General features: G+C 32.7%; 1 protein-coding gene across 23 annotated transcripts in view; it reads right to left on the reverse strand.

Moving 5' to 3' along the window:
• The window catches only part of LOC145287959 (disks large homolog 1-like), a 909,452-nt gene that overhangs the window by 57,658 nt on the left and 825,013 nt on the right, over positions 1-26,781 (reverse strand). For 14 of the 23 annotated variants that reach the window (XM_080135919.1, XM_080135915.1, XM_080135930.1 and 11 more), the window contains one exon: positions 23,339-23,404. The exons of the other annotated variants lie outside the window; for them this stretch is intronic. In XM_080135919.1, the coding sequence (XP_079992045.1) occupies positions 23,339-23,404 (66 nt within the window). The remainder of the gene's footprint in view (positions 1-23,338; positions 23,405-26,781) is intronic. 23 annotated transcript variants of the gene reach the window in all.

The following is a 26,781-nucleotide window of genomic DNA, read 5'->3' on the forward strand; positions in this document are numbered from 1 at the left end:
TCAGTTGTTTCTGAGAAAAAGTGAAATGGACAGACTACGAGAAATATAATATAGATTATTCATACCATTAGTCAGAAGGTTATGGAATCAGACAGAAGGTGGGGAGACCAAGTGGGATTTTTTTAATCTCTAAACAATCAATAGACAGTCTGAATATTGGAAGACTTTAAAATAAAGATTTTGGATTGGAGTTGGAGTCGGTGTCAGGGAAATGTCGGCGTCAGACCTTATGCAACCTTAGCATTAATGCAAATCGAGCACTTTATATTCTAATCATAAGGACGGGTCTGAAATCATCAGATGACCTTCGATGCATGAATTTACAGTACTTGTGCAGTTTATTGACAATGCTAAAATAACATTTAGACAGCCATTCTTAACATGGGGAGGGAGGGATTTTGAACTATTCTGTACACTAAACAAAAGATACTGTAAAAATTGAATTTAACTTGAAAATCCTATCTGATTATATATATATATATATATATATATATATATATAGATATATATATATATATATATATATAGAAAGAGAGAGAGGTGGGGGAGAGGAAGAGAGACTGTGCAAATACCAAATAATTGGATTATGCATTACAGAAAACATGACCCACTTACTCCACCAGGTAAGTGATGACTGTTTTGAAACATGATAACAAAGACCTACCTTATTCAATTTCTATCAGTTTTTCTTCTCACAGACGTACTCTACCAAGGCTCCAGCATCTAGTCTACTCTATTTCATCCAGAGCTTGAGAAAGGACATACGGATTCGTATCTTTCTGAAGAGTATTTGAAAGCAACGCAATAGCTTCAAGAGAACTAACACTGCATTAATAGTCCAGTCATTATCGGTAACCACGGCATCACCACGCAATTCAAAGTTAAGCATTTTATTAATGCCGTCATTGTCCCTAGCCGTCATAATTAATCTAAATTGAGTTTTGTTTTATTAAGGACAAATTTAGATACAACTACCTATGATTATCCGGTATTGTCCAGGATGCAATGAAGTAATTTAAGTGTTTAATTTTTATTTGGTTGAAGATTTTTTTTTTTTTTTTTAAACTCATACACAAAAAACATTTTAGTTCTAGAATTTAAAGATAAACAAATCTTATTTTCTGCAACTGTTAATTTTAATTTTTATAATTATTTAAAAATGTTTCATATTATCAATGATTTGGAGCAGAGTAAATCATTTTCAGTATTGTACTAATCTTGTATTGCCAATAAGATGGAACAACAATAACGAATAAGAATTAGCTAGTAAAGTTTGATATGTCAACTTTATTGCTACTTGGGTCTGATTTGGAAAAATCAACAACATAACTATATATATTAGATTTTCCATGAGAAAATGGCAACTTAAATACTTATTTCTTATTATCAAATACTTGTTTCTATATTATATTTTTAACATCTAAACAGAAAACTAATTCCACAAGGATTTGGCAAAAATGATGACAGTGATATCTTTGAAATGGATTTAAAAACTGATTGGGAAAATTGTTTTGCTTCATTTCAAGGACAGTAGCTTTGCTATCAATATGCAAATAAATGGCGAACTTAAGAAAAAGCACATTTACGATTTAAATCATTTTAAAGGACAACAAAAATAGAAAAGTGATAAATTAGCAAACGATAAACGCAATAAAATAAAAAAAAAGAAATAACTTGAACAAAAGATCTATTATAATGATACTATTTTCATTTTTCATCTTATCCCATATCGAGGTTAGACAACTTCTGCTGTTGCCATTTTGCCTGTATCGTCCACCAGGATCGGATTGTCCTGTTCTCTCTATGTCTTACCACATAGACTATCGATATCAATAGGAGACACACTTTGGAGTGTTTCAGATGACTGATAGGGGGGAGTGACACAACTCTACTGGTTGAGACGTTTACTGTGCGGCAGGCTTTACTTTACTATTTATATAATAACTAGCATAGGTGTCTGGCGTTACCCAGGTGTTTGGAGGTGTGTTTTTGGAAAAAAAAAAAAAAAGTGGTAGTAGGTAGGCAGGTTCGAACCCGCGATGCGAAGGCGGAAAAGAAAGTGAAAGAAAACCTGATATCTTACCGCTACGTCATCACGCGACTGGAAGTGTAAAGCATTCAAATTAAGCAATGTCAACCATTATGCCATGGCGGATAGCGAAATGAAATCACACTGTACGCCAGTTAAGCTTGCAGCTTTTTGCTGTATTTGTTTCCCCATGATGTTGGGGAAAACCTACTCTTCCCAAAAAGGGGGAGCTCTAGTAGTGTCCAAATGAATAGCAATTGTCGGATATGAAGGGTTTCACCCACATTGATCAAAGCTAATTGCCTTCAAGATGCTCCAGTCTGGAAGGCCAGGAGGCGCTTGTGTTTGCTTTGATCAGTTTCGCTTTTATACGAAAAAGACAAACACTGGAAACCAGGGATTTTTTTTTTTTTTACTCGATCAAATAAAAAATAGAGACAACGTCCATTCGCAAATCGGAGATATTATGATCTAGGAAGTATAAGGAAACTTCTCCATGAATGTAACCAATGTGAGAAATCTGCTGAAAAAAGCCTTTCGCAGACACACACAAATGCTCGCGCCCATTTTGCCTTTTATCTATATACCAGCGGGGGGTACCCGGCGTTGCCCGGGTGTTTAGAGGTATGTGTGCTCGGGCAGGTGGGAGGGATAAATCAAAACAAAAGAATAAGCCAAGTAATCACCCTGTTTAAATATTATTTAAAAAAAAAAAAATGTTAAAACTTAAAAAAAAAAAAAAAGAACTATGTAAGGCAAACGAACGATGTTAAAATTTCTTAAAATCGGAAAAACAAAAAAAAAAGAAAACACGAATGTGATGGAAAAACCCCAGAAAAACGAACGTTAAAACTTATTTAAAAAATCTGAAAAGAAAAAAAAAAGAAAAAAAAAAACAGAACGTGAAAAATGGCTTAAATAACCCTGTTTCAATATTAAAAACCTTTAAAAATCGAAAAAAAAAAAAAAAGACATCTCACATCACAATTCGAAGTGGCTTCCGGGCCTTGATAAGTGATGACCACCATGTAAAAAAAAAAAAAAAAAAAAAAAAAAACAGAATTGACATGTGCCCGTTACTTCTATTTGACCTCATTAATGAGGTCAAATAGAAGTTGCAGAGTTAACTTTTGCTGCTGGACAGCTTTTGGGTTTGTTTACCCAACTTTGACTGGTTGTTTCCCCAAGATGTTGGGGAGGGGGGAATCAGCTCCCCATTGTCCAAATTGAATAGCAATTGTCTGATATAAGGAGTTTGGCCACACATTGATCAAAGCTGATTGCTTCTGGAGGTTCGCCGGTGCGATTGCTGGGAACGCTGCCTTAGCTTTGAGTTTCGGTTTTATACAAAAAAGCGGAACAAACACAAGATGGGCAAAAACCGTCCTCTCATGACGAGTTTGCTTCTACGTATGCGTCATACAACGTCGGAACCTGATTTACTTTAAATATTTGAAAAAGCGACACAATTTCGTCAACGTCGTCTTAGCTCAGTTGCTTAGAGCGCGGCCTCATTATCTAAAGGTTTTGGGTTCGAATCGTAGTGTGAAATGTCTTTTTTCCCCCCCCCCAATTTTTTAAATTTTGATATTGAAGCCATTTTTCACGTGTTTTTTATTTTTCAGATTTTTTAACGTTCGTTTTTCTGTCTCGCGTTTTCTTTTTTTGTTTTTCCCATTTTTACATTTAACATCATTCGTTTGCCTTACGTTAGTTTTTTTTACTTCGCTTATTCTTATGTTTTGATTAACACCACCCCCCGCCCGCCCGAGCACACACACCTCCAAAACACCCGGGCCACACCGGGTACCTCCGGGGTTATTTAAGCCATTTTTCAAACTTTTTTTTTTTTTTTGGTTTTTATTTTTCCGATTTTTTTAAAAGGTTTAACGTTCGTTATTCTGTTTTTTTTTTTTGTTTTTCCGATTTTTACATTTAACATCATTCGTTTGCCTTACGTTAGTATTTTACTGATTTTTTTTTGATTTTCTAAAGTTTTAAAATATTTACTTTGCTTATTCTTATTCTAAATCGTCCTCTCATGACAACGACCGGTTCTACGCATGCGTCAGATGACGTCATGACCTGATTTAGTTTAAAACTGACCAATTTTCATGTACGTCGTGTTAGCTCAGTTGGTTAGTGCGTTGGTTCATTATCTAAACGTTTTGGGTTCGAATCATGGTGTGAGATGTCTTTTTTTTTTTTTTTGTTGATTTTTTAAATTTAAATATTGAACCAGTGTTATTTAAGCCATTTACGTTCGTTTTTCTGTTTTTTTTTTTTTTTTTTTACTTCGCTTATTCTTAGGTTTTCATTAACACCCCTGACCGACCACACACACCCAAAAACACCCGGGTACCCACCGATTTTTTAAATTTTAATATCAAAACAGGCTTATTTAAGCCATTTTTCACATGTTTTTTTTTTGGGGAGGGGGGGTTTAACGTTCGTTTTTCTGTTTTCTTTTTTGTTTTTTCGATTTTTACATTTAACATCGTTCGCTTGCCTTACGTTAGTTTTTTTGTGTTTTTTTTCGATGCTTTGATTCCCCCCCCCCACTTAAGTTTTAACGTTCGTTTTACGTTTTCTTTTTTTTTTACTTCGCTTATAACAAACAAACCTGGTCATTGAGCTCATTTGCTGAATAGCTATTGCTTACGTCGTCATAACGCTCGCACAAAATCTTAACTCTATGACTTCCGTGCGGGCACCTGTCAATTTTGTTCTTACTTAAATAAATTCAAACATCTTTAAGTAACTCATTCTGGCTGGCTGAACGATTCATATTTTTTTCAGGGCTTCGCATTCGATCCTACCCCCACCCACCCCGATTTCTTTTTATTTAAAAGCACACACACCTCCAAACACCCGGGAAACGCCGGGTACCCCGCTAGTCTATATATATATATATAAAAACGAAAATGTATGTATGTGTGTATGTTTGGATGTCTGCTAAAAACTTTTGACAGACGCGACGAAAATTCACAAACTCTGTATCACATCGAAGCACCATCCTTTGCTCGAAAAATTGGCCAAAAACGTTAACTTTTTCACTCCAAAATCGACAATTTTCGACAGCTCAAATTCTAAAGCTCAAACCTCCGGTTGACAAATATCGAAAAATTGGGCGAAAACATTCATTCCTTCATCCTTAACAGCTCTCTTTTTTACAGGGAGGGGTGAAAAAAAATGGTATCTTCATAATAAGATGGCTTTACGCATGCGTCAATACGCGCAAAAGACGTTGTACATTGAATTCGTTTTAAATCTTATAAAAACTGACCTACTTTTATCCAAGCGTCTATAGCGCGATGGGTTAAGTTACAGCGTCGTTATCTAAAGAATGCAGGTTCAATCCCAGTTATGATATACTTTTTTTTCTCGATTTTTAAACATTTAATATTGAAACGAGGTTATTTATACTGTTTTTTTTTTTTTTGTCCCCCACCTTTTTGGTTTTTTTTTTTTTTGTTTATCCGATTGTTTTAAAGAAGTTTTACGTCCATTCGCTTTTTTATTTGTTTTGTTTTTTCCGATTTTTTAAAAAAGTTTAAACAGGGTTATTAATTCGTTTATACTTTGCCCCACCCCCCTACATACACACCTCCGGACGCCGCCGTCCTTTTTTGGGGGGAGGGGGTTTGTTTTTCCGAATTTTTAAAAGAAGTTTTACGTTCGTTGTTCCAAATTCGAATATATTTGTCCTGTCGGCTTAGTTTTAAAAAACCTACTCTTTGTAATCTTTTTATTTGAATGTAAATGTAATCTGCATGTTTGCAAAATTCCTTTCAAGAATACTTAATTACTTTTATGACAAGAACAAGAGGCGACTCGTAAGAAGGTTTAAATTGTTACAATAAATAAAAACGCTAATTTATTGGAGAAAAAAAAATTACACAGAATATTGATCATGCTAAAATAATATTATTCAGAAATCCATTCTTATCATGAGACAAGGTGGGAGTAATTAAAAAATTTTTTTTTTTTTTAAACTATTCTCTACTTTCACTTAATACACAAAAGATACCGTAAAAATTAAATTTAACTTGAAAATCACATCTAGAAAAAAAAAGTCTGTATTCTGTATAAGTACCATAAAATATCTTAAGGAAAATTTTATGGTAAGATGTGAATATTTATTTTTAAAAAGATTGAAATTTTTACCACATTTGCTAAGTAAAATATTCGTATTATTTACAGAGTAATTTAGTTGATAATTATTTTAACATAAGACAAATTTTTTTTTAATATTAAACTTTACAAACATTTACTGACAGAGAAATTTATCATTAACACTAAATCAGACAGACAGATGGATGAAACCGTGAAATTAATTATATTTACTAATTAATGATGAGCATTGTAAGTAGCTTATTTAACATCTAATATATGAAATTTTAATCCAACTTCACATTAGTAAGTGTTGTTACAAATATATAATTCCAGGTTAATATTTTCCAGAAGTAAAGCAACCAATAAACTTTTAACAAGGTTAATACAAGAGTGTTCAATACTGAAGTAGAGCAAGATATAGTCACTTGCAACTGGCTGACCGAAACAAGCTTATGAATAATATAATAATATATACAGGGTGAGTCACAGGAAACGGATTTTTTTTTAATAAAAATAAATAAACTAAACCGCAGCAAGGAACGTTCTAAAAAACATCTGTTTCCCGTGATTCACCCGATATATATATATATGTGTGTGTGTATGCATCCATGTGATGAGAATGCAAATAATATTCCGACGAAATAGAGAAATAAAAAGGAACAAACCTAGTTATTTGTTCATCAATGTTTCGTCTTTATTTAAAAAAAAAAAAAAAAAAAAAGACGAAACGTTGATGAACACATAACTCGGTTTGTTCTTGTTTATTTCTTTCTCTATATATATATATATATATATATATATATATATATATATATATATATATATATATATATATATAGAGAGAGAGAGAGAGAGAGAGAGAGAGAAACATTTTGTTTTAACCAAATAGCTGAGATAAAACAGTAGGTTATTAAAAACTATAACCCACTTAAAGTAAGCCCATTTACCTTCCACACACATCTTATCTATTTCGAACTCTAATCCCCCACCCCCACCCCACCCGGGTTAATGATGATAGTATTATTTAGTGTATACATATCAACATTAGAAAATATAATCAGGTCATCTCATCAAAATTAAACCAAGAATTCCTGCCATACATATTTTATTTACTATTATGCTTAAAATAGTTAACAGAAAGAACATACGAGACACTTAGTACTTAAAAAAAATAAGCGCATATCTATGGTGAACATATAGGACGAAACAATTGCTTGCTCTAATAATTAATACTGTTCTTTTTTTAGTTTTTTTTTTTTACTGAATTCCTAACAAATTTTATTCCCTGTATTCAAAGTTAATACATACACACACACATACATTATATATATATATATATATATATATATATATATATATATATATATATATATATATATATATACACACACACACACACACACTAGGTAAAATGTATTCAAGAGTGATAACTAATGAATTTAATGAGGTTATTAAGTGTCCTTAATAAAAGAAGAGCAAGATATATTTTTATTAATATAAATAAAATTACATGATCGCAACACTAAACATTCTGATGTTTTGGACTTTCGTGAAAAGCAGCCATTCATTAAGTTGCCTGACGAGGACTTCTGGTTTTAACCGAGCATTTGTCTGATAAGCATGCCCAGCATCATGATCATGTACATTTTTTATTTATTTATATATATATATATATATATAAGTGAATGTGTGTGTGTGTACATTTCTCTACGCAATAACTCTGTCAATTTTTAGTCTACAGACTCGAAATTTGATATACAGGGTACTGAGATTTGGGAAAATCGACGTGATCGGTTTTTGGCCAGAAATTTGGCGATTAAGAGGTCAAAGTTCAACGATTTAACCTTTGAGAACTCTACCAAACTCCTTCAACAATTTTGGGTCGACACACTTGAAATTTTAGATATAGGTTCCTTGGACATGGATTTAACTTAATAACTTGATTTGAGCCCAAAACAATAAATTTTAAGGGGTCATAATAGGGGTCAAAGTTAAAAAAAAATTGACCTCTGTGGTCTCTTCCAAATTTCTGGTCTAAATATTTGAAATTTTACATAAGGTGTATTCAGAGATACGGCAAGCTTTTTCATCAGTTTGGGTCGAAAATTTTTAGTTACCAATATATACATGTATGTATGTATGTATGTCTGTTTGCATGTCTGCCTTAAACTTTCAATAAAGGCTACGGATTTTACCAAGATCAGTATCGTTTTAAGTTCGACTTTTCATACGACAAATATGGAAAAATTGGCTAAAAACATTAATATCTTCCCCTTCAACTAGGCACTTTTCTACAGGTGAAGGGTCACCTTTTTCACCGATATTTTTTAACGTTATCCTCTCCTTTAGATTGTCTAGCCTTAATTTTAAAAAATGTCACTTCCGGTTTGGCGGTGGTTGTAACAGCATAAACGTTAGGTTTTACCTCGTTCTTTTCCTCCTTTGCTGCCTTCCTACTACCACATTTTTTTTTTTTTTTTTGCTCAACATTCACATCCACGGGCTGAAATGCTAGTATATATATATATATATATATATTGGAAAAATCGGAACACTGTGTTATTGAAATTGATATCAGAAATACTTGTGCATTTTTTCCAATACCAAAAACGATTCTTTTGTTTTTGTCCGTTGGTTTGTTGAAAGTTTAATTTTCAATTGTTGGTACTAATGATAAAATACTCAATTATTTTAATTTGTCAGTAAAATTAAAATCTATACACCCCTCAATAAGGGGATTTTTATGTTTGCAAAAATATATGCACATATTACATGGGATTTTATGGTAATCCGAAAAAAGCTAACTTTATAACTAAAAATTTAGAAATCTAAAACAATCTAAATCAGTAATTGTATCAAAATCAGGGGAAATATTGGAATCGTCCCATCACTAATACATATCTATATACCTATCAAGTTTGATTTTTTATATTTCCTGCTCTAACATTGCCTACTTTGTTTATTTAAAAATTATTAAAACAAACTTCTTAATATATTAACTCATGGATATGCAAGCAACTTCATGAAGGTTAATTGCCTATTCGTTTGAAAAACTAGCGTTCATTAATTAATTACTCATGTTTTATGGTTTCTTATTAGATGATTCGTTTCATTTAACTATTACGCTTAATTTTTTTGGTGTATAGTTTCTACATTCTGCATAATTGCATAGAATTCAGGATTGACATTTTCTAGCACACTGACATATATATATATATATATGACCTATGTCTGTGTGTGAAACGTTTCTACCAAACTCTTCTCTGAATATTTGGTCTACAGACTTGAAACTTGATATATAGGGTATTCCGACCATTGGGAATATTTTTGATTTGGTTTTTAGCCTGTAAAAATAGCTGCTAGGTTAAAATTTAAAACACAAAAAACGTTGACCTTGGGAAGAGTAACTTGACTAACTTCCGAGCACACGTACATATACCTTTTTTAGATTCATGTTGCTTAATTTTTAGCTTTATTTTAATCCATCTGGCAATAGCTCAGACTAATGGACGTTAAATTCATTAGTTATCACTCTTGAATACCTTTAACCTTGTATACACACATACATATACATTACACGCGCATATATATATATATATGATAGGATATTACGAAGAAGTTTAGAAGTTTGGCTGTGGAATTTATTATATATATATATATATATATATATATATATATATATATATATATATATAACTTATAGATGCAATTCTGACAGATACTACCACTCTAGATCAGCAATCAAGTGCCGGCTCCACACCAATATTATTTTTCTCAATTGTTCACTCACCAGATTCAAATTTGCTTAACTAGCCATAAATCAAATAAACTAAATAAGTAACTCATTAACCAAACTCCTCAGGTTCAAAATACTGAATACCGTTTCATCTTTCTATAAGAATTTGAATGCTAAGAATCAAATAGTTTTTCAAGTACTGTGTATGCATAATCAATAAACGATTTTTGCTGCATTTTGGTTGGATCTCACCAATACACTAATTAGATGCAACAGATATTTGCTCGGTTTCTAAGAGATATAATCAACATGACAGGAAGTTAATCATTACGGCTTGTATTAAAAACAAAAGAGATCTTACAAGAATGATGGATTTAAATTACATATGTTGTGTGTGCAGGTAAGTGTAGAAACTGTAGAGTTAAAATAGGATTTGTCAGAAAATCTAATGAAGGACTCCAGGAAAAAAGGCAGTGATGCATTCCATTTAGAGGAGGAATTTGCAGGAGAGAATGGAGATTATATATTTCTGTGTATGAATTATCAAATCGATTTGAGCATGATACCGTTAAAAATTCCAGGTTTCTAGCAAATGGTCAGAAATCTTTTATGAACAGAAATGAATTAGTGTTGCAAGCGAACATAGGCTTAAACATTATTCAAGCATATGAGGAATAAAGATGGCATTTTCACGCATTTTATCCTTCCTTCTGCTTTAACTGTCGAATATAAAGTTATTTCTTATTTTAAAATTCTTAGCAAATCGGCATTCATTAAAAGGGTGGATAGTTTTGGAAGCTATTTAGCTCCAATAATTTGATGAATAAAATATTAGGCTCTTAATACACAAGTGAAAATATGAAATCTGTTCAAAATAAAATAACACATCAGGTAAAAGTGTTTTTTTTACAGAAAAAATATTGAGTAAAATTTAAAAAACAAAATTCATTTACTACAAACCACAAAATCTCACGTCATTTTAAAATTAGAAGGTATTTAGTTCTCCCCCACTGCAAAAACTTTGATACTAGGGTCGAAAAGTGAGATTAGGAAATCAGTATCCCGTGGAAGGGCACATTGACCTGTAAAAAGTTACCTGGGCAGCCCTGTCGGCATTTCCTTGTAAGGGCGCCTCAGACGATTAGTAATATACTAACCCCTTCTGAAAAAGACCTACTAGAACTGCACAGGAACAACATTACACTGCAATCAACAGGTATCAGATCATTACAGGAATAGTCTAATCTGTTGATTTTGAGGAGCCCGATTTTGAGGGATAAAAATCCTGGAAAAATTAGAAGTGCTGGCTTAAAGATGCAAAATGGCGCTGCTTCAGTAACAACAACAAAATGGCATGATTAAAAGACTATAATTTTTTTTGTTTATCAAATTGTATTTTAAATAGGGAAGTTAAAGAGTAATTATTACATTCTTGTTTGGTCATTAAATTCTTGAAACAAATTCATTTTGTGATGCTAATGTTTCAAGCCTTAGTTATAGATTTATATTTATAAAAAAAAAAATGCAATCAAATGTGGATTTAAGAATTTTCAGGTCAGAAAATAACTTTTCTTTTTGATGGTTTAAATATTTCAAAATTCCTTTCAAATTTAGAACAGTCACAAAATAATTCATTTTTTTTTTTTTTCTCCAGAAACAAAGCTAAACGCAATGCAAACGAGAAGCACATGTATTTTCGGCACGTCTGGTATCGTTACAATCCACAAAACAATAAGCAGAAACTTAATCATACTGCGGGCAGAAAACAACCAACAACAATATAGGTCAATGGTTATTAAAAAAAAAAAAAAAAAAAAAAAAAAAAAAAGAGGTGGGGGGGGGGGGTTACAAAATTATTAAGGTTCACTTTATTCAATCATGGATTTCTTCACAAACAATGATTACTCCACAAGATTTTATAAATGAAAAAACAAACTTATAAAAGACCAAAATAATTGATAATGCCCCTCCATCTTAACACTATTCGTCAGTCAAATACTAAACTAGCACCAACAATTAATGTAGAATATAAAATATAAATTTAAATAAGTGATACGGCAGGCATCCATAAATATGCTAAAATAAAAAAAATAAAAAACACATCAGTCAATATTAAGGAACCTGCAACAGAAGGAACAAAAACAAAATAATGTGAAAACAAATGAAAAAAACAAAAAAAAATACATTAAGTCATTGAGAATAGAGATATTTGCCATTATCACAGCTGGGTTAGTATTATTAGATTGGGCTAGTGTTCAGCAGAGATAGAAAGAAACGTAATAGATTATAGATTACTAGTTGCACCTACTTGGAATTGCCTGGGAGTCTTTAAAATAGGTTAAAGAGTTTAACATTGGCGAATGCTTTAATTTTATCAAGTGATCAACTGAGCCTTCCAAATATACAATAGTGATGAATCAAAAGAATAGGCTACTCGAATTCTGCAACAAACAGTGTCACATAAAAAAAAATTGCATTATACTTAACGTTGTTATTTCATTGTTTTGAATTTGTTTTTAGTATTATACAAAAATACTTTATGTAATATATTGATGTTTTTTTTAGAACAATAGAATAATTTTTTTACCTGATACTGTTTGCTGCAGACCTCAAGTCACCTGTCGTTCTGATCCACCAAAAGAACTAATCATCAATATCATAAATAATAACGTTAAAATATTTTTAATTAAATGACAAAACAGATTCTCATGGTTTGATGATTTTATAAGGGCTTACTAAGCAATATATATTAGTATTTTCTTCCAATTATACCTGTACTGTATTGTACTTCAAATCAAAAATGACGTTACTTATATCTACATTAAATATACATCTTAAACCTCTTACCATCTAAAATATCCAGAGCTTGGGCAACAAAATTTTTTAGTTAATTCTTAATATCAAGCCACTCTGTAACGCGTTATCCTATTCCTAAGTCAACATAAAAAAAAATTTAACTACAGAGTTAAAGGAAAAATATTAAACCATATATATATATATATATATATATATATATGTATAGTTGCTTCCACTGCTTGAACTGTTATCACCTCCTCCTCCAGTAACAATGAAATAGCAATGTCCCTTAATCACTTTGAGGAGTGTAATTTTTCAGTAGATATATGACCTTTACAAACTAACCCAATAACATTAACTACCCACGCGGAGTCACAGAAATATCTGGATTAGGATCCAGGCGCGGGGCAAACCCTCTCGGTGCTGATTGACCCGTAGATCTTCCCAGGTCATCCATCTAGGAGAAGATAAACTGAAGCTAAACCTAAGGGGAGGGAGGCCTCTCCAGTCTTGGATGACAACCTTCCTAGAGCCGGTGACTCAAACAAATTACCGGTCTGCAAATCTAAACTGCTTAAGGAGTAGATAAGCACTGTCTATTGCCCAGCTTCCATACTCCTCCTGTGCCTATTAGCCAGGCGTAGAGGTCGAATCACAGGAATTCGACAGAAACACTTAGTGGTCAATCTTGTTTACTGACTAGGGCAATGAACACCGTTTCCCCCGCTCCTGACACATCCTATCCCTCTAAACTGGGCACTTGAGAGTGCCTGAATGCCAAAATGCCAGTGCAAGTGGATTGGATTGACCATCGTCTGATGGGTTGAGGGTATCGGATTGACAGTTCCTGGCTGCTGTTCCCGACTGGTAGTACAGGTGCCCTAAGGTGCTTAGAGCGGCTGCTCCATCAACAGTTGAATAATATCAGGATGTTCGTAGTGCCATGTCACGCATGAAAAGGGACCCAGCACTCATCCCCGGTGGGCTTTCCTGAGGCCACAATCCTAGTAGATGGAGGGTCAACTGATGGTCTATTTGTGTTTAACATGCCCGGATATCTCCCACTTTGCCGTAAGGACTGACAGACATATGCACGGGCTTGGAGTCTATATTTGAAACACCCTCCCCTTGACAAGAGAAACAAAACTAGAATCGGACGATCAAGCCTTTATGTGCTTTAGACTTAACATGCAACATAACATTAGTTACTTTTATTTTCTCTACCACTCTCCCTCGACCCAGGACTGTACCCTAATAAACAAAGTCTCTGACAGCATAGATACAGCACTCTCCCTTGACACTAGCGCACAAGTGCATGTATTTGTTGACTTCAATGTCTACCACAGCAATTGGCTTGGATTTTCTACTTACACAGACACAGCTGGTAGCACAACACATAGCTTCTCTGTATCTCATTCCCTATCACAGATGGTTACATTTCCAACCAGTTTCCCAGACCAGCAAGAATAACACGCATCACTTCTAGATCTGTTTCTGACAACAGTTCCCGATGATTGTGTTATGAATGCCCACAGCCCACTTGGGAACACTGATCATGCAGTGATAATGGTTGAAATCACCCCAAACTCTAGAGCTAATACTGAAGAGCTCTTGCTCAAAACGAGATATTATAAAAATGTTTACTGGGAAGCCATCAGGGATCTCATCAGAGATGCCCCATGGCAAAATATCTTTTTCACTTTCTGCTGAACATTGCGCAAATGCGACCACTGAGTGGTTCAAAACGGCAATTGAAGCACACGTTCCCATGCGGAAATTTTATAGCAAGCCCCACTCTCCCCAATGGTTTACTTCTACTTGTGCAAAGGCAGCATGTGTACCACAGATTTAACTGACATAAGTCCAGTTCAAACAGACAGAAGTATATAGAAGCCAGAAGTAACACTAAGAAATAGAGACAGCTAAGAGAGAATTTACTGAAACCAAAAAACGCATCAAAGCACAAAAATTAGGAACTTGTGACTTCTGGAAAATCTACAACAGTGTAGTACATAATGAGCAATCAAGAATCCCCCCACCCCACTATCCAACAATCATGAGGTTGTTTGCTCAGCAACCGAGAAGGCTGACATGCTTGCCAGTCGGTTTGCCTCCAACTCCACACTGGACCCTGCTAACCATCCCCTCCCTGACTTTCCTTTGCGGACAGACGCCACATTAGACGATATGAAAATCACCCCTTCTCAGGTGCATGCTATCATAAAAAATCTTGACACTTTAAAAGCATGTGGACCTGATCTCATCCCGGCTGTGCTATTAAAAAATTGCTCCGCCAAAATAGCTCCAGTTCTCTCCAAACTTTACAACAAATACCTTAATGAATCTTGCTTTCCTGCCTGCTGGAAAACTGCTTCTGTGGTACCAGTTTTCAAGAATTCTGATGAAAGAACTGACACAGTAAATTATCACCCCATTAGCTTCCTCCCACTTTTCGACAAAATATTTGAGTCCATAATCAACCAAGCTCTGGTCCATCACCTTACAGATGCTAAACTTCTGACCAACCAACAACATGGATTTAGGCAAGCCCGTTCTACAGCAGATATCTTAACTGTAATCTCTGAACATTTATACCATTCACTGGACAAAGCAGGGAAGGGTAGAGTGGTAGCTCTAGATATATCTAAGGCTTTTGACAGGGTATGGCATGATAGTCTTCTCAGGAAAATCAGATCATATGGTATCACTGGAAGAATACTAAACATAATTAAATCCTTCTTAAAGAGAAAAATCCAGGTTGTCCTCGATGGTCGTACATCTAAACAATATGATATAAATGCGGGAGTGCTTCCAGGGTTTAACCTTGGACCTCTATTATTCCTAATATTTATAAATGACCTCCCTGACAAAATTGTCTGCGAGATAGGTATATATGCTGATGATAACCACGCTCTATAACAGACACGACAAAAAAACAAATGAACACATATCTAAAGAAATGGCAGAAACACTAGAGGATGACCTCCAATCTGTAGTGGAATGGGGACATAAATGGATGGTCACAGTCAATGCTGCCAAGACTAAACTTGTTTCGTTCAATAACTACAAGAAACCTTCTCTACCACCAATAGCAATGGCCAAAGACTCTTTATCTGAAAGTAAATCTTTTAAACTCCTCGGCCTAATGTTCACAGTAAACAGGAGTTGGAACAATTACACTGAGAGCATTGTCAGGACCACTCCAAAGAAGGTAGGTTCTCTCTACCGTGCTAGAAAGCTACTAACACCCAAAAGTATCCTGTACTTCTATAAGGCCATCATTCGCCCATGTATGGAGTATTGTTGTCATATTTGGGCTGGTGCATCGGCTACTAGTCTCTCGCTCTTAGACAAAGTTCAAAAGAGTCACTAATCTGATAGGTACTGAACTGTCATCTAAGCTTCAGCCCCTGTCCCATCGACAAAATGTAGCATCCCTCTGCCTGTTCTGCAAGTATTTTAACGGTGAATGCTCTGATGAACTGCAAGCACTTGTACCCCCTCAACATAAATTCCCCCGACAAGCAGCTAAATCCCACCCCTTCACAGTAGAGAGCCTTCTACTCCAGTAGTTTCTTCCCCAAAACCGCTAGACTTTGGAATTCATTCCAGGTTCCTGCTTTTCCAACTGTACTAACATGCAAAAGTTCAAGTGTAACATGAACCAACATCTTGCTGTCCAACTCCCCACATAGTACCCCTGTAGCTTATGTCCCTGATAATAAAAGTGGCAATGTGCCTTGTTTGGGGTGAAAATGTAATAAAAAAAAAAAAAAGTATAACAGAAATCCATGAAAAACTGGAATTTTTTTTAATGTATAGATTAAAAAATCTAGTTCCAACTAATTATTTAAAATTTAACTAGTATGGTTTTAGAAATTTGTAAAAAAAAAAAATAAATAAATAAATAAATAAATAAAATAAAAAAAAAAATAAAAAAATTGAAAGAAAATTACTAAACTATTCAAGTTGTATTGCTATAAATTGTAAACAAAATAAATTTTAGTGTCAGATAGCTACTAAAAATAAAACGGCTTTGACATTTTTAGCCGTAAAAATTAAGATGTCTAGTTTCTCACTCAGACATCGTCTACAGAAGTCATCTAAATGTGTAAAAAGTTCAAACCACCTTCAGATTTTCTATTTGATTACTGGATATTGTCAACGTGATTAGATAGTAGTTTATATATATATATATATATATATATATATATATATATATATATGAAAATATGCCGGCTCACAGAAGCATTTTGAAATAAATTGAAAGGTACTAGTGCAGAGAGTGATCCGGACTTAAATAATAACATTATTATTTAAATAGCCATTCTTAACATGGGGAGGGGAGGGTGTTTTGTACCTATTCTATACTTTAACCTTACAATTGAATAACAAAAAAAACATATCATAAAACTTTAATTAAACTTGGAAATACGATTTAAAAAATAGCGCGGATCAGTAAGTGCACTAGCACCAATTGAAAAATATAGAATAACGAGAAAAACTATTTTAAAAACACACTAAGATGCAAAAAAAAGAATTTCCTTTTTCGTAAATTGAAAGACTAAATTTTGGATTTAAAATCCTTCATTATATATATATATATATATATATATATATATATATATATATATTAGTTTTGGTTATTAAATATACTTTTTTTAATTATAAAACATTTTCCATTTTGGGATTTAAAAAAAAATTGATGAACATATTAGAAAATACAGCATGTAATGTACAGTGGGAAATATTTTAATCACACACAAAAATTCTATAGGGACAATTTACATAACAAAGAAATCTGAAAATGTTAGAATATGTATTTGTAAATTTAGCTTAGCATTTTTTGTTTTGTTTATTTGCATAGAAATAAAGCCTTGCATTTTGAAAAAAATTGTTAGCATGCAAAAAGTATCAGCAAAGCGAGAGAAAATGGAAATACTTTTTAGCATTTGCAAGAGAAAGAAGAGTTCAGCCTGATATCCATGTTACTAATTGCACCTACATTCTACGTTCTATTAAGCATTATACGATTACATCTGGAGCCAGTAAACAAAACTACAAAGTCACAAATGGCGAGAGAGGTTATGGACATATAGGTCATATGCTTTGAAATGGACTAAGTAAACTGATTAAAACACGAGTATATTGTAATCATTACAACTTTTGATATATTGAAAGGCAACAAATTAGACAGAGTACTCCAAATTAGGAAACATAAAAAATAGACACCTTTATTTCCAAACAGGAAATACAATCTAAACAATTTGTTACGCAAAATGAAATTTAATAAACTTGTTAGATTTTATTTCATGGAATACTAAATTGCAGCAAGTTATAGTTATAAGGTAACTAAGTAGCTTAAAAAATGGATTCAGTTTTAGTACATTATCCCCCCACCCCTACACACGAGATCTTATTTTGATGCTCATTCGCCCAGGGCTGCAAAGTCAGAGTTGTAGTCAGTGATAACTGGCACACTTTAAACAGAAAAAGAACCAAAAGTAAATACCATTTTGGCGTATAAGACGACCCTCAAATTAAAAAAAAAAAAAAAATCATCTTTAAAAACCAATATTTCATAAGATACCATGTGTTGCAATCTCTAGCCTAGGCTAAACAAACACGGTTTCGTAATTTAGCAGTTGTCTTATACAACCGATATATGATAAATTTATTAAAATTTCCTCCAATTTTGTACCTCGTCTTATATGACGGCCGAAATATACGGTACACAATGGAAAACAACCCCTTCTCTCCGCCTCCAAAAATATATCAATATTGTTGTGTTATTATCACTTATGCTATCTAATAATGAAGCGAAGATTTTGATGTGTTTTCTTGTGTCCATTTTTCATAGCATATCAAAATAAAAATATCTTTCGATTTTGTTTAAAGTCAATATTAATTGATCTAGTTAATTAAGCGTTGAGGATTATCAGTATTAATAACCGAGCATATATTTTATAATTTTACAATCACCAAGACAATCATCACAACATCTCTTTGGTGTTGCAATGGTTTCATAAACATTCAGACAAGCTTCCATTGTATCTCGCTAAAAGATATTCCAAAATAGCTAATCTTCAGACACAAAATACAAATGTAAAACATATATAAAAGCACACACCATTTGTTATTTACAAGCAGCGATAAGAACCAAGACAATGAAAGATGGAGAGGGGAGTTTCGTTGCTTGTAAATAACAAATGGTGTGTGCTTTTATATATGCTTTACATTTATATTTTGTGTCTGAAGATTAGCCATTTCGGAATATCTTTTAATGAGATACAGTTGAAGCTTGTCTGAATGTTTATGAAGCAATTGCAACACCAAAGAGATACATTGTATAATAAAACACATGTTGTGCTGACTGTCTTGGTTATTGCGAAATTATATATTAATATATGTATATAATAGTATAGAAGAAGAATATTTCTTGGTTCTGAGCTGGAGTTTGACCATTTAAAACTTCAGGAATCAGAGTTGTGTGAACTACCAACTTCACAGCCCGACATTTATCAGATGTATATAATTATAATTTAAAGGTAAACTGAACATATGATCAACTCCTTTAAAATGTCAAGTTCTGATCAGTCAGGTTTCCATATAAAGGTTTTGGGAGCAGATGTACATTTCTGGCAGACGACCTTTGTCATACGAACAGAATTTCGGTATTCTCTAAAATCATTGAATTTTACTGTCGGTTCAATTTGAACTTGAATTTTAACAAAATCATGCTGCTAGAGGTTAGCTGAAAGATTTTTAAATGAATATGATTTTATCAAATACTAGCATGGCTACCTGGCGTTGCCCGGATGGAGAGAGGTGATATACTAAGGCTAATGAGCAGCCAACCTCCAGAAAAATAAATATCAAAACAACTTTGGTTTCAATTTAAATAACAGAAAGTACCCGGGTAAGTGTTAAAAAAAATTAGCATGCAGGTAGGCTCCAACCTGTAACATGAAAGAGGAAAAGGTTGGTTGGTTGGTTGTTTTTTGTTTTACGGCATATTAACCCTTTTCAGGTTATTTAATGCCAAATCCAGTGAATTCGAAGAAATTTTTTTTTAATAGAATATATTCTTTTTCAAGTCGGTTCTTATTTAACCCATAGTTGGGACCCTAACAGGTACTACCACTCTGGGTCAGAGTGGACCTGAGAGCAATGGCAATTAAAGGGTGGCTCCACACACCCCAAAGCCCTCAAGCTGGGGCCTCACCATCAGATATAATTTAAAGTCATATCCAGGACCAGAGGAAAAGGAGGTGAAAAAAAGCTAACACGTTAGCTGTCTCAGCCACGGAGACTTATGACATCACAGGCCCTCAAAATACTGTTTTATAAACATACCTTGAGGTTGGAAGGCGTATGACTCGCAAAAAATGTTGACGTAAAAAGTGACCCCTCCTTGCAAAAAGCAGCCCAGTTGACCAGTACAGAATTAATCTTTTTGGCCAATTTTTAGATATTTTTCATCTGAGCAATCGATCTTTCTATTGATACCAATTTCGTGATGGTCCAATGCATCTGTCCAAAGATTTTGGCAGAAATACAAACATACAGACACACACGCACAAGCACACATTTTGCCTTTTATATACTAAAAATATTTCAGTTCTGTTATCATTAACAAGTATGCAAGTTGAATAATAAAGAATAAGCGTTGCAAACAGAATAAACAGATTTTCTGAAACTGATATTTGCTCTATCAGAGATGATTTAAACTAATAGTCTAAACTGACACCCCTTTTTTCAGCCCCTTCCAATAATGAATAATCTACAATCTTTGATACATGGCCAAATTTGAATCAGATTAACACACATACAGAGTAACTTCATAAAACTAAAGAGGCCTCGAAATCTCTGATAAAACAATCCTTACGAGAGCTCTCAAGAAGGATTGCGTCATCTAATATATGAATACAGATAGGTAACATTAGCAAACATTTTTTTTATATCAACCGATTTGATAAAGATACCATACGATAATTCATATTGATAATTCATTATGTTCATACAATTCAATCAGTTGAACTCCCAACTACCATCCATAATAATACATCATTCTTATTATTGCAGTTTAACGAGCATCTCCAATTGCATTCGCATGTAATGCTAGCTTGCTCTCGTTTCAGCAATAATTTTTTATTTTTTATTTGGCCTCCTGAGAAACAGGCGAATCTATAATGATACAAGGGTTGCACAATGCCCAACCGCACATACCCTGAATTGGCATTGTTTGAGTCTATCGGTAAGAAGTCCAGGATGATTGAAAATAATGCTATGTGGAGATAAAGAGTTATTATTTCAGGGTTTTCCATCTCTTAGATTAATTGTAAAACCTAGGTTTGAGAATCCAGAATACCCTACTGTTTAATCCATAGCTGGGAGAAGGATGCATGGATTAAGGATGTGGAAGCCATTACTAAATAAGGTTAAACACCAATCGGGGATAAGGTTTAATGAAGTGGATAGATTGTCAGTTAAACGATGAATATAATGAGAGGATTGAAATGGGTTTTTTCCCCTATAGTTAAATATCATTGATAAGGATAATAGTCTCTGTTCTATAATAAAGACCAATGTGTATTTAGTTGTACATTTTTATATAAATAAATATATCTGATCCATCACACAAAAGTTAGTGAGTAAAAATGTTTTGTTCTAGCCTCTGTACAAAAACATTTAAAGTGGTTAGAGAAATTTCAAATAGCAAGTCACTATCTGGAAAAAAAAATATCCTTCACTTAAAAATTCAATAAGTGTTTTTCTAGTTATTTTGAACTTTTTAGCTTAAATAATTTAATGATATATGTAATAATATAACTCAATTATTGTTATATCAGTTGGTCATTAATTGGACCAAATTGTTATAAAACTAAAATTATTTGCTATTTTTTTTTTTTTTTTTTAAATTATTTAAGGTCATCAGAACTAATAAGTTTCATATCAAAATTTAAATTACTGTAGTAATTCTATGATTTTATACAAATATTAAAGCTTATGCCCCCACTCCATCCGAAAGCCATTTTTTTTTTTTTTTTTAATGGAGAATTCTTCCTTCAAATTCCTTTGCCTAACCTTCACGGGCAATATGAACTGGAACAAATATATTGAGGACATTGCAAAGGCTGCTGGAAGGAAGGTGGGTTCCCTCTATCGAACTAGAAGACTACTTACACCTGAGAGTATCCTGTACTTCTACAAGGCCATTATTCACCCAAGCATGGAGTATTGTTGCTATATCTGAACTGATGCACCTACCACTAGCCTCTCCCTTTTGAACAGGGTCAAAAAAAAAAAAAATCTAATAGGTGACACTTTGTCAACTAAGCTCCAACCCCTGTCCCATCACCACAATGCTGCATCTCTGTGCCTGCTTTCCAAATATTTTAATGGAATGTGTACTAATGAACTCCTTGCACTTGTGCCCCCTCAACGTACATATGCCCAATAAAGCCGCTTAGCAACAAAATCTCACCACTTCACTGTTGAGATCCCTAAATGTCAAAGCTTTCTACTATCATAGTTTCTTCCCTTCAATAGCTAGACTTTGAAATTCCCTTTCTGCTACCTACTTCCCTGATTGTACTGATATGCAGAAGTTTAAATGTAATGTAAACCAACATCTTGTTAATCTTTCATAGGTATGATCCCAAATAGTAGTCCCTTACGTTCAAGTGGTGATACATCATGTTAGAGGTGAAGGTGTGTAAAAAAAAAAAGAATTAGTGTAAAAAAAATTTAAACTAAAGTCGTTTTTAAATATTTATAACTAAAACAATTATTGAGTATATCATCTGAGAAAAATAATGTTTTTTTTTGTTTTTTTTTTACTAGTAAGTCACTTATCAAAGTCTAAAGACCACTCAAAAATTAGTGTCAGGGGGTCTATGAGACAACACTGATTTGTAATCACTAATTGGGTAGGGTTTAATTATTTAAGAGGACAACTCAACAAGAACTTATTTGCATTAGACTTGAAAACGATCATGTTATAGTCAGCTGGGAAGCAGCTCCACGGTATTGTAATATACAAAAGTATATGCATCTATATATCCAGATTAAGCTTATTGCAAGCAAGTAACATTTTAAGAAGCATTCTAACTCATAAGAAAGCTCATTCAGTGAAAAGAAAGGAAGGAGAGTAAAAAAAAATAAATAAATAAAATTAAAAAAAAATATATATATAGCCATTAAAAAAGTAAAAAGCCAGAGAAAACTACCTTTCACAGGTTTAATAATCTCATTCTGATTCTTATACACTAGTTCAAAACAAAACCAAAAATTGAAGGAAAAGAAAAAGGGATTACAGGTTAGATTTACTTAAAGTTAATTCTACAACCTAGCTAGCAACAAAAATGTAATTGCGTGTGCAGAGAGAAGAAGAAAATTATTTGGTTTAGTCTGTTGGATATTTGTTAAAAATAGTCAAAGAAAGTTTGGATGTTCTTGTGTGTGGTATATATATATATATATATATATATATATATATATATATACACACACACACACACACATACATTACAGAAGTTAGAAAAATAAGCAAAGACTTAAAAAAAAAGTAGCAATAGTAGTAATAGTGGTGGTAGTAGTAATAGTAAGACTGTCTGCCTCGATGGTGGTAGTGGCCAGACAAACCAGTGATAACATACCATTGGCATCATCATCATCATGATCATCAGCGGATTTATCGGCATGTTTCTCAGTCTTGATGAATGCTTGAAGGAAAAAAAATGCTGTACTTAAGTCACACCCAGCACCGATTTGATAATATATCACTAGTATATTTGGCCTCTTTTTTCATAGGTTTGTTAACATCAGCACTTGTGACAGGCAACTAATATTGGACAGTACTTAACACAGACTGTTAGGCTGGAGGGTAAACAAAAATGAAAAGCAGCAATAATGAATAAGAAGCTGGGATTCCATTAAACTATTTATCAAGCCCAATAGAAAAATTGGGCCAAGAAAGTTTAATTCGATCTCTTATTGAATATTCGGTTAATATTAACTTTAAGGAATCCTAAAAATGTAGCTCAGCAGTCAGCACTATTTTAGAATATCTTATTATATAAACATATTATGTGTATATTTTTGACAAAGATATATGTAATATAATAAACTTGTAGTTTTGATAAACTGTCTTGTTTACATGCTTATTGATGCATCATGGTCATATAAATCAGGGGAGACAAGTAATACATGTTTATAAGTTAAAGAAAATGCAAATTTTATTTCCTGATTAAAACGCGAGGTACTTGTACAGTTTAATCAAGACATTAAAATTGAAAAAAGTTTAAATTGTATGTATCCATTATGGAATAAAGTTCTCCGAAAAAAAAAAAATTTCACTTAATTTCATCAAGTAGTTATTTTTTTTACAGTGAAAAAACAATTTATGATACCGAGTAAGAGGTTCGATTTTTAGGAAGAAAAGCTAGTATTAAAGATGGGTAGGGGGTGCTGGCACTTTACATGGAGTTATCTCCCCGTGGCGTGTTCAACAAATTTCATAATGGCTGACTTCAACGCGCTCTCATAAAAACAACAACAACAAAAAAAACTACTCGATCAAATTAAATGAATTTTTTTTTTCGGAGATCTTCAGTCCAAAACGGATACGTACAATATAACCTTTTTTTCAATATTTTTATTTTTTAATGTCTTGATTAAACTGTACAAGTACCAAACAGGAAATTCTATTCAAATGTTTATAAAATTGATCCATATAGAGACCAAATTCCTATAAAAAAAAAAAAAAACTAGACTATAATGCACCAATACTCATGTAAACATGATGCAACCATGCTGAAAAATGAACCCTCAAACAATTAAAAATTAAATTGCAAAAATTAAATTATATTACATTGTTTCGTCAACAAAAAACAAACATGAAATATGTTTTATAAAATAATTTGCTTCAAAATAATGCTGGGATATAGTTTTTAGGATTCCCCTAACCCTAATATTCTTATAATTGTTTTATTTATTTTTTTATTATAGGCAGAATAGATAAACCTACACATATTTTTTTTATCATTAAATGTAGAAATGAATATCGATTCAAATGTTTAAGTCTAAATGTATTACTTAATGTTTGGATTTTTACATTTTTTTTTTTTTTTTTTTTTTTAAATATTTTTAGGATGAAAAACAAAAATTTGAAAGTAAATATGGAGTAAAATGCCATAAAGACAAAATTAATTTTTAAAAAACATTTACAAAACGATTTTATCCTGTTAAAATAGTGGAGAGAAAAAAAACAATTTACTGGTATTCACTTTGCTCTTTAAAAGAAATGATATTTGAATTCAATGACGATGAGCGTTTTCCTACTTGGCGATGCAACAAATATTTAATGTTTAACATTTACACATCCATAAGTTTTTTGTGTGCATCGAAAATTGTTCATTTTAATCTTCAAACATCACTTTGTTGACGTTTCTGAATTTTTTAGATGAGGATTGATTATTCGTATTAGGATTCTTTGGACTACTGTTCTCATCTTGAGTGTCATTTTCAAAACAACAGAAACATTCCTGAGTTCGACAAGATACACCTGAATCACTTTGTTCATTCATTTTTTTTTTTTCACATACAAATAATATGATTTCATATAGCATTATATGATCGATGCTCATAGCACCATCTGTTTGGAATTTCCCATGAAGATACCATAAGCTAAATATGCAAACAATCTTTCAGGAAAAAAAAACAAAAAAAAACCTTCAGCATAGTCATACATAAAAATGGCTGAAAGTCATCTGAAACTTTCAAAATTTAAATTGATGGTTTAATGCAATGTCGTTTTTATGTTGATGACTGAAGACCTTTCAATGGCCAAGGTCACAACTAATTTTTATGTTTTTTTTTGTTTTTTTCAACATCTTCCCCCTTGAATTGGAAGATGCAGAAGAGATGAGGCTAATTGATAAGAACATAAAATTTTGTTAGCAAATGAATGGAATAATTGTACTTTTGTTATAAAAAATAAATAAAAAAGATTGAGATTTGATTTAGGAAAAATTATAATTATAAGTTATAAATTAACCAATCTTTTGCTTTGGAATTTTTTTAGATGAGGATTAATAATGTGCATTATTTAAACTCTTATTCTCATTTTGGTTGTTATATTTATAATGCTTTGAGTGATAAACTTCAACTGCATTTCTTTTTTAGAACCTTCGAGTCATACTCATAGAACTTACAAAATAACAAATTAACAGTTGTATACAGTCATGAATGAATGAATGAGAACAATGTATACTCATAAATTAAATAAGAGGTTCAGTTAAAATTTTCGTACAGGTTATTAGAGTCCGACTACAAAGGCCCCCAAGAGTCCGACTACAAAGGCCTCAAGAGTTAAAAAAAAAAAAATGCATCTGAAGACGGCTGAACATTATATCCGCCAAAAATATAGTGAATATAACAAGCAAGGTGAGAATAGTATTCAAAATACAAAAAAAAAAAATTATCTTTTGTAAACACAGCTTATTTAATTAGTCCGAATTTGTTTTTGTAAATATATTTCATAAAACATTTTGTGCCTATTTAATCCACTAACTTTTTTTTTTAATTGTGATAAAGGCAAAATGAAATTGTGAAACTATTGTATGCATTAATTATAGTAACAACAAAAAACTTTAAAAAGTACAACTTAAGCAGACTAGTAGAATAGAAAACTAATGATCTGTCTTCTACATAACATAGCAGACTAAATAGCTGACCATAAGAAACGAAACTATCAAACAATAGCAGCTTGAAGGGGTGGGGGAGGCACGATAAAAATAGAAATGCAAACACAAAAAAGAATCGTGTGCTAAGAGAAAAGGGCCATTTTAATTGGAAACACTGGTAAAACCAATTTTGCTCATTCTGTTTCTAGAGATAGAGAGAGGCCTCAATAGAACTGAGTTTAAAAGGAGTTTAAAAAATGTGTGAGGGGGGGGGGTAGTGATCTCTGTCCATGCAGCTGATAACTGTTGAGTATGGCTATTCAAGTAATGTGCCAAGCTGAAAATGAGCCATGCACAGCAAACATTGTGTACAATCAAATAGTAAAAATATTTTCCTTTCAAAAAAAAAAAAAAGT

This window comes from Euprymna scolopes, chromosome 11 (genome assembly GCF_053919585.1).
Source record: "Euprymna scolopes isolate OS-2025 chromosome 11, ASM5391958v1, whole genome shotgun sequence".
Lineage (NCBI taxonomy): Eukaryota > Metazoa > Mollusca > Cephalopoda > Sepiida > Sepiolidae > Euprymna > Euprymna scolopes.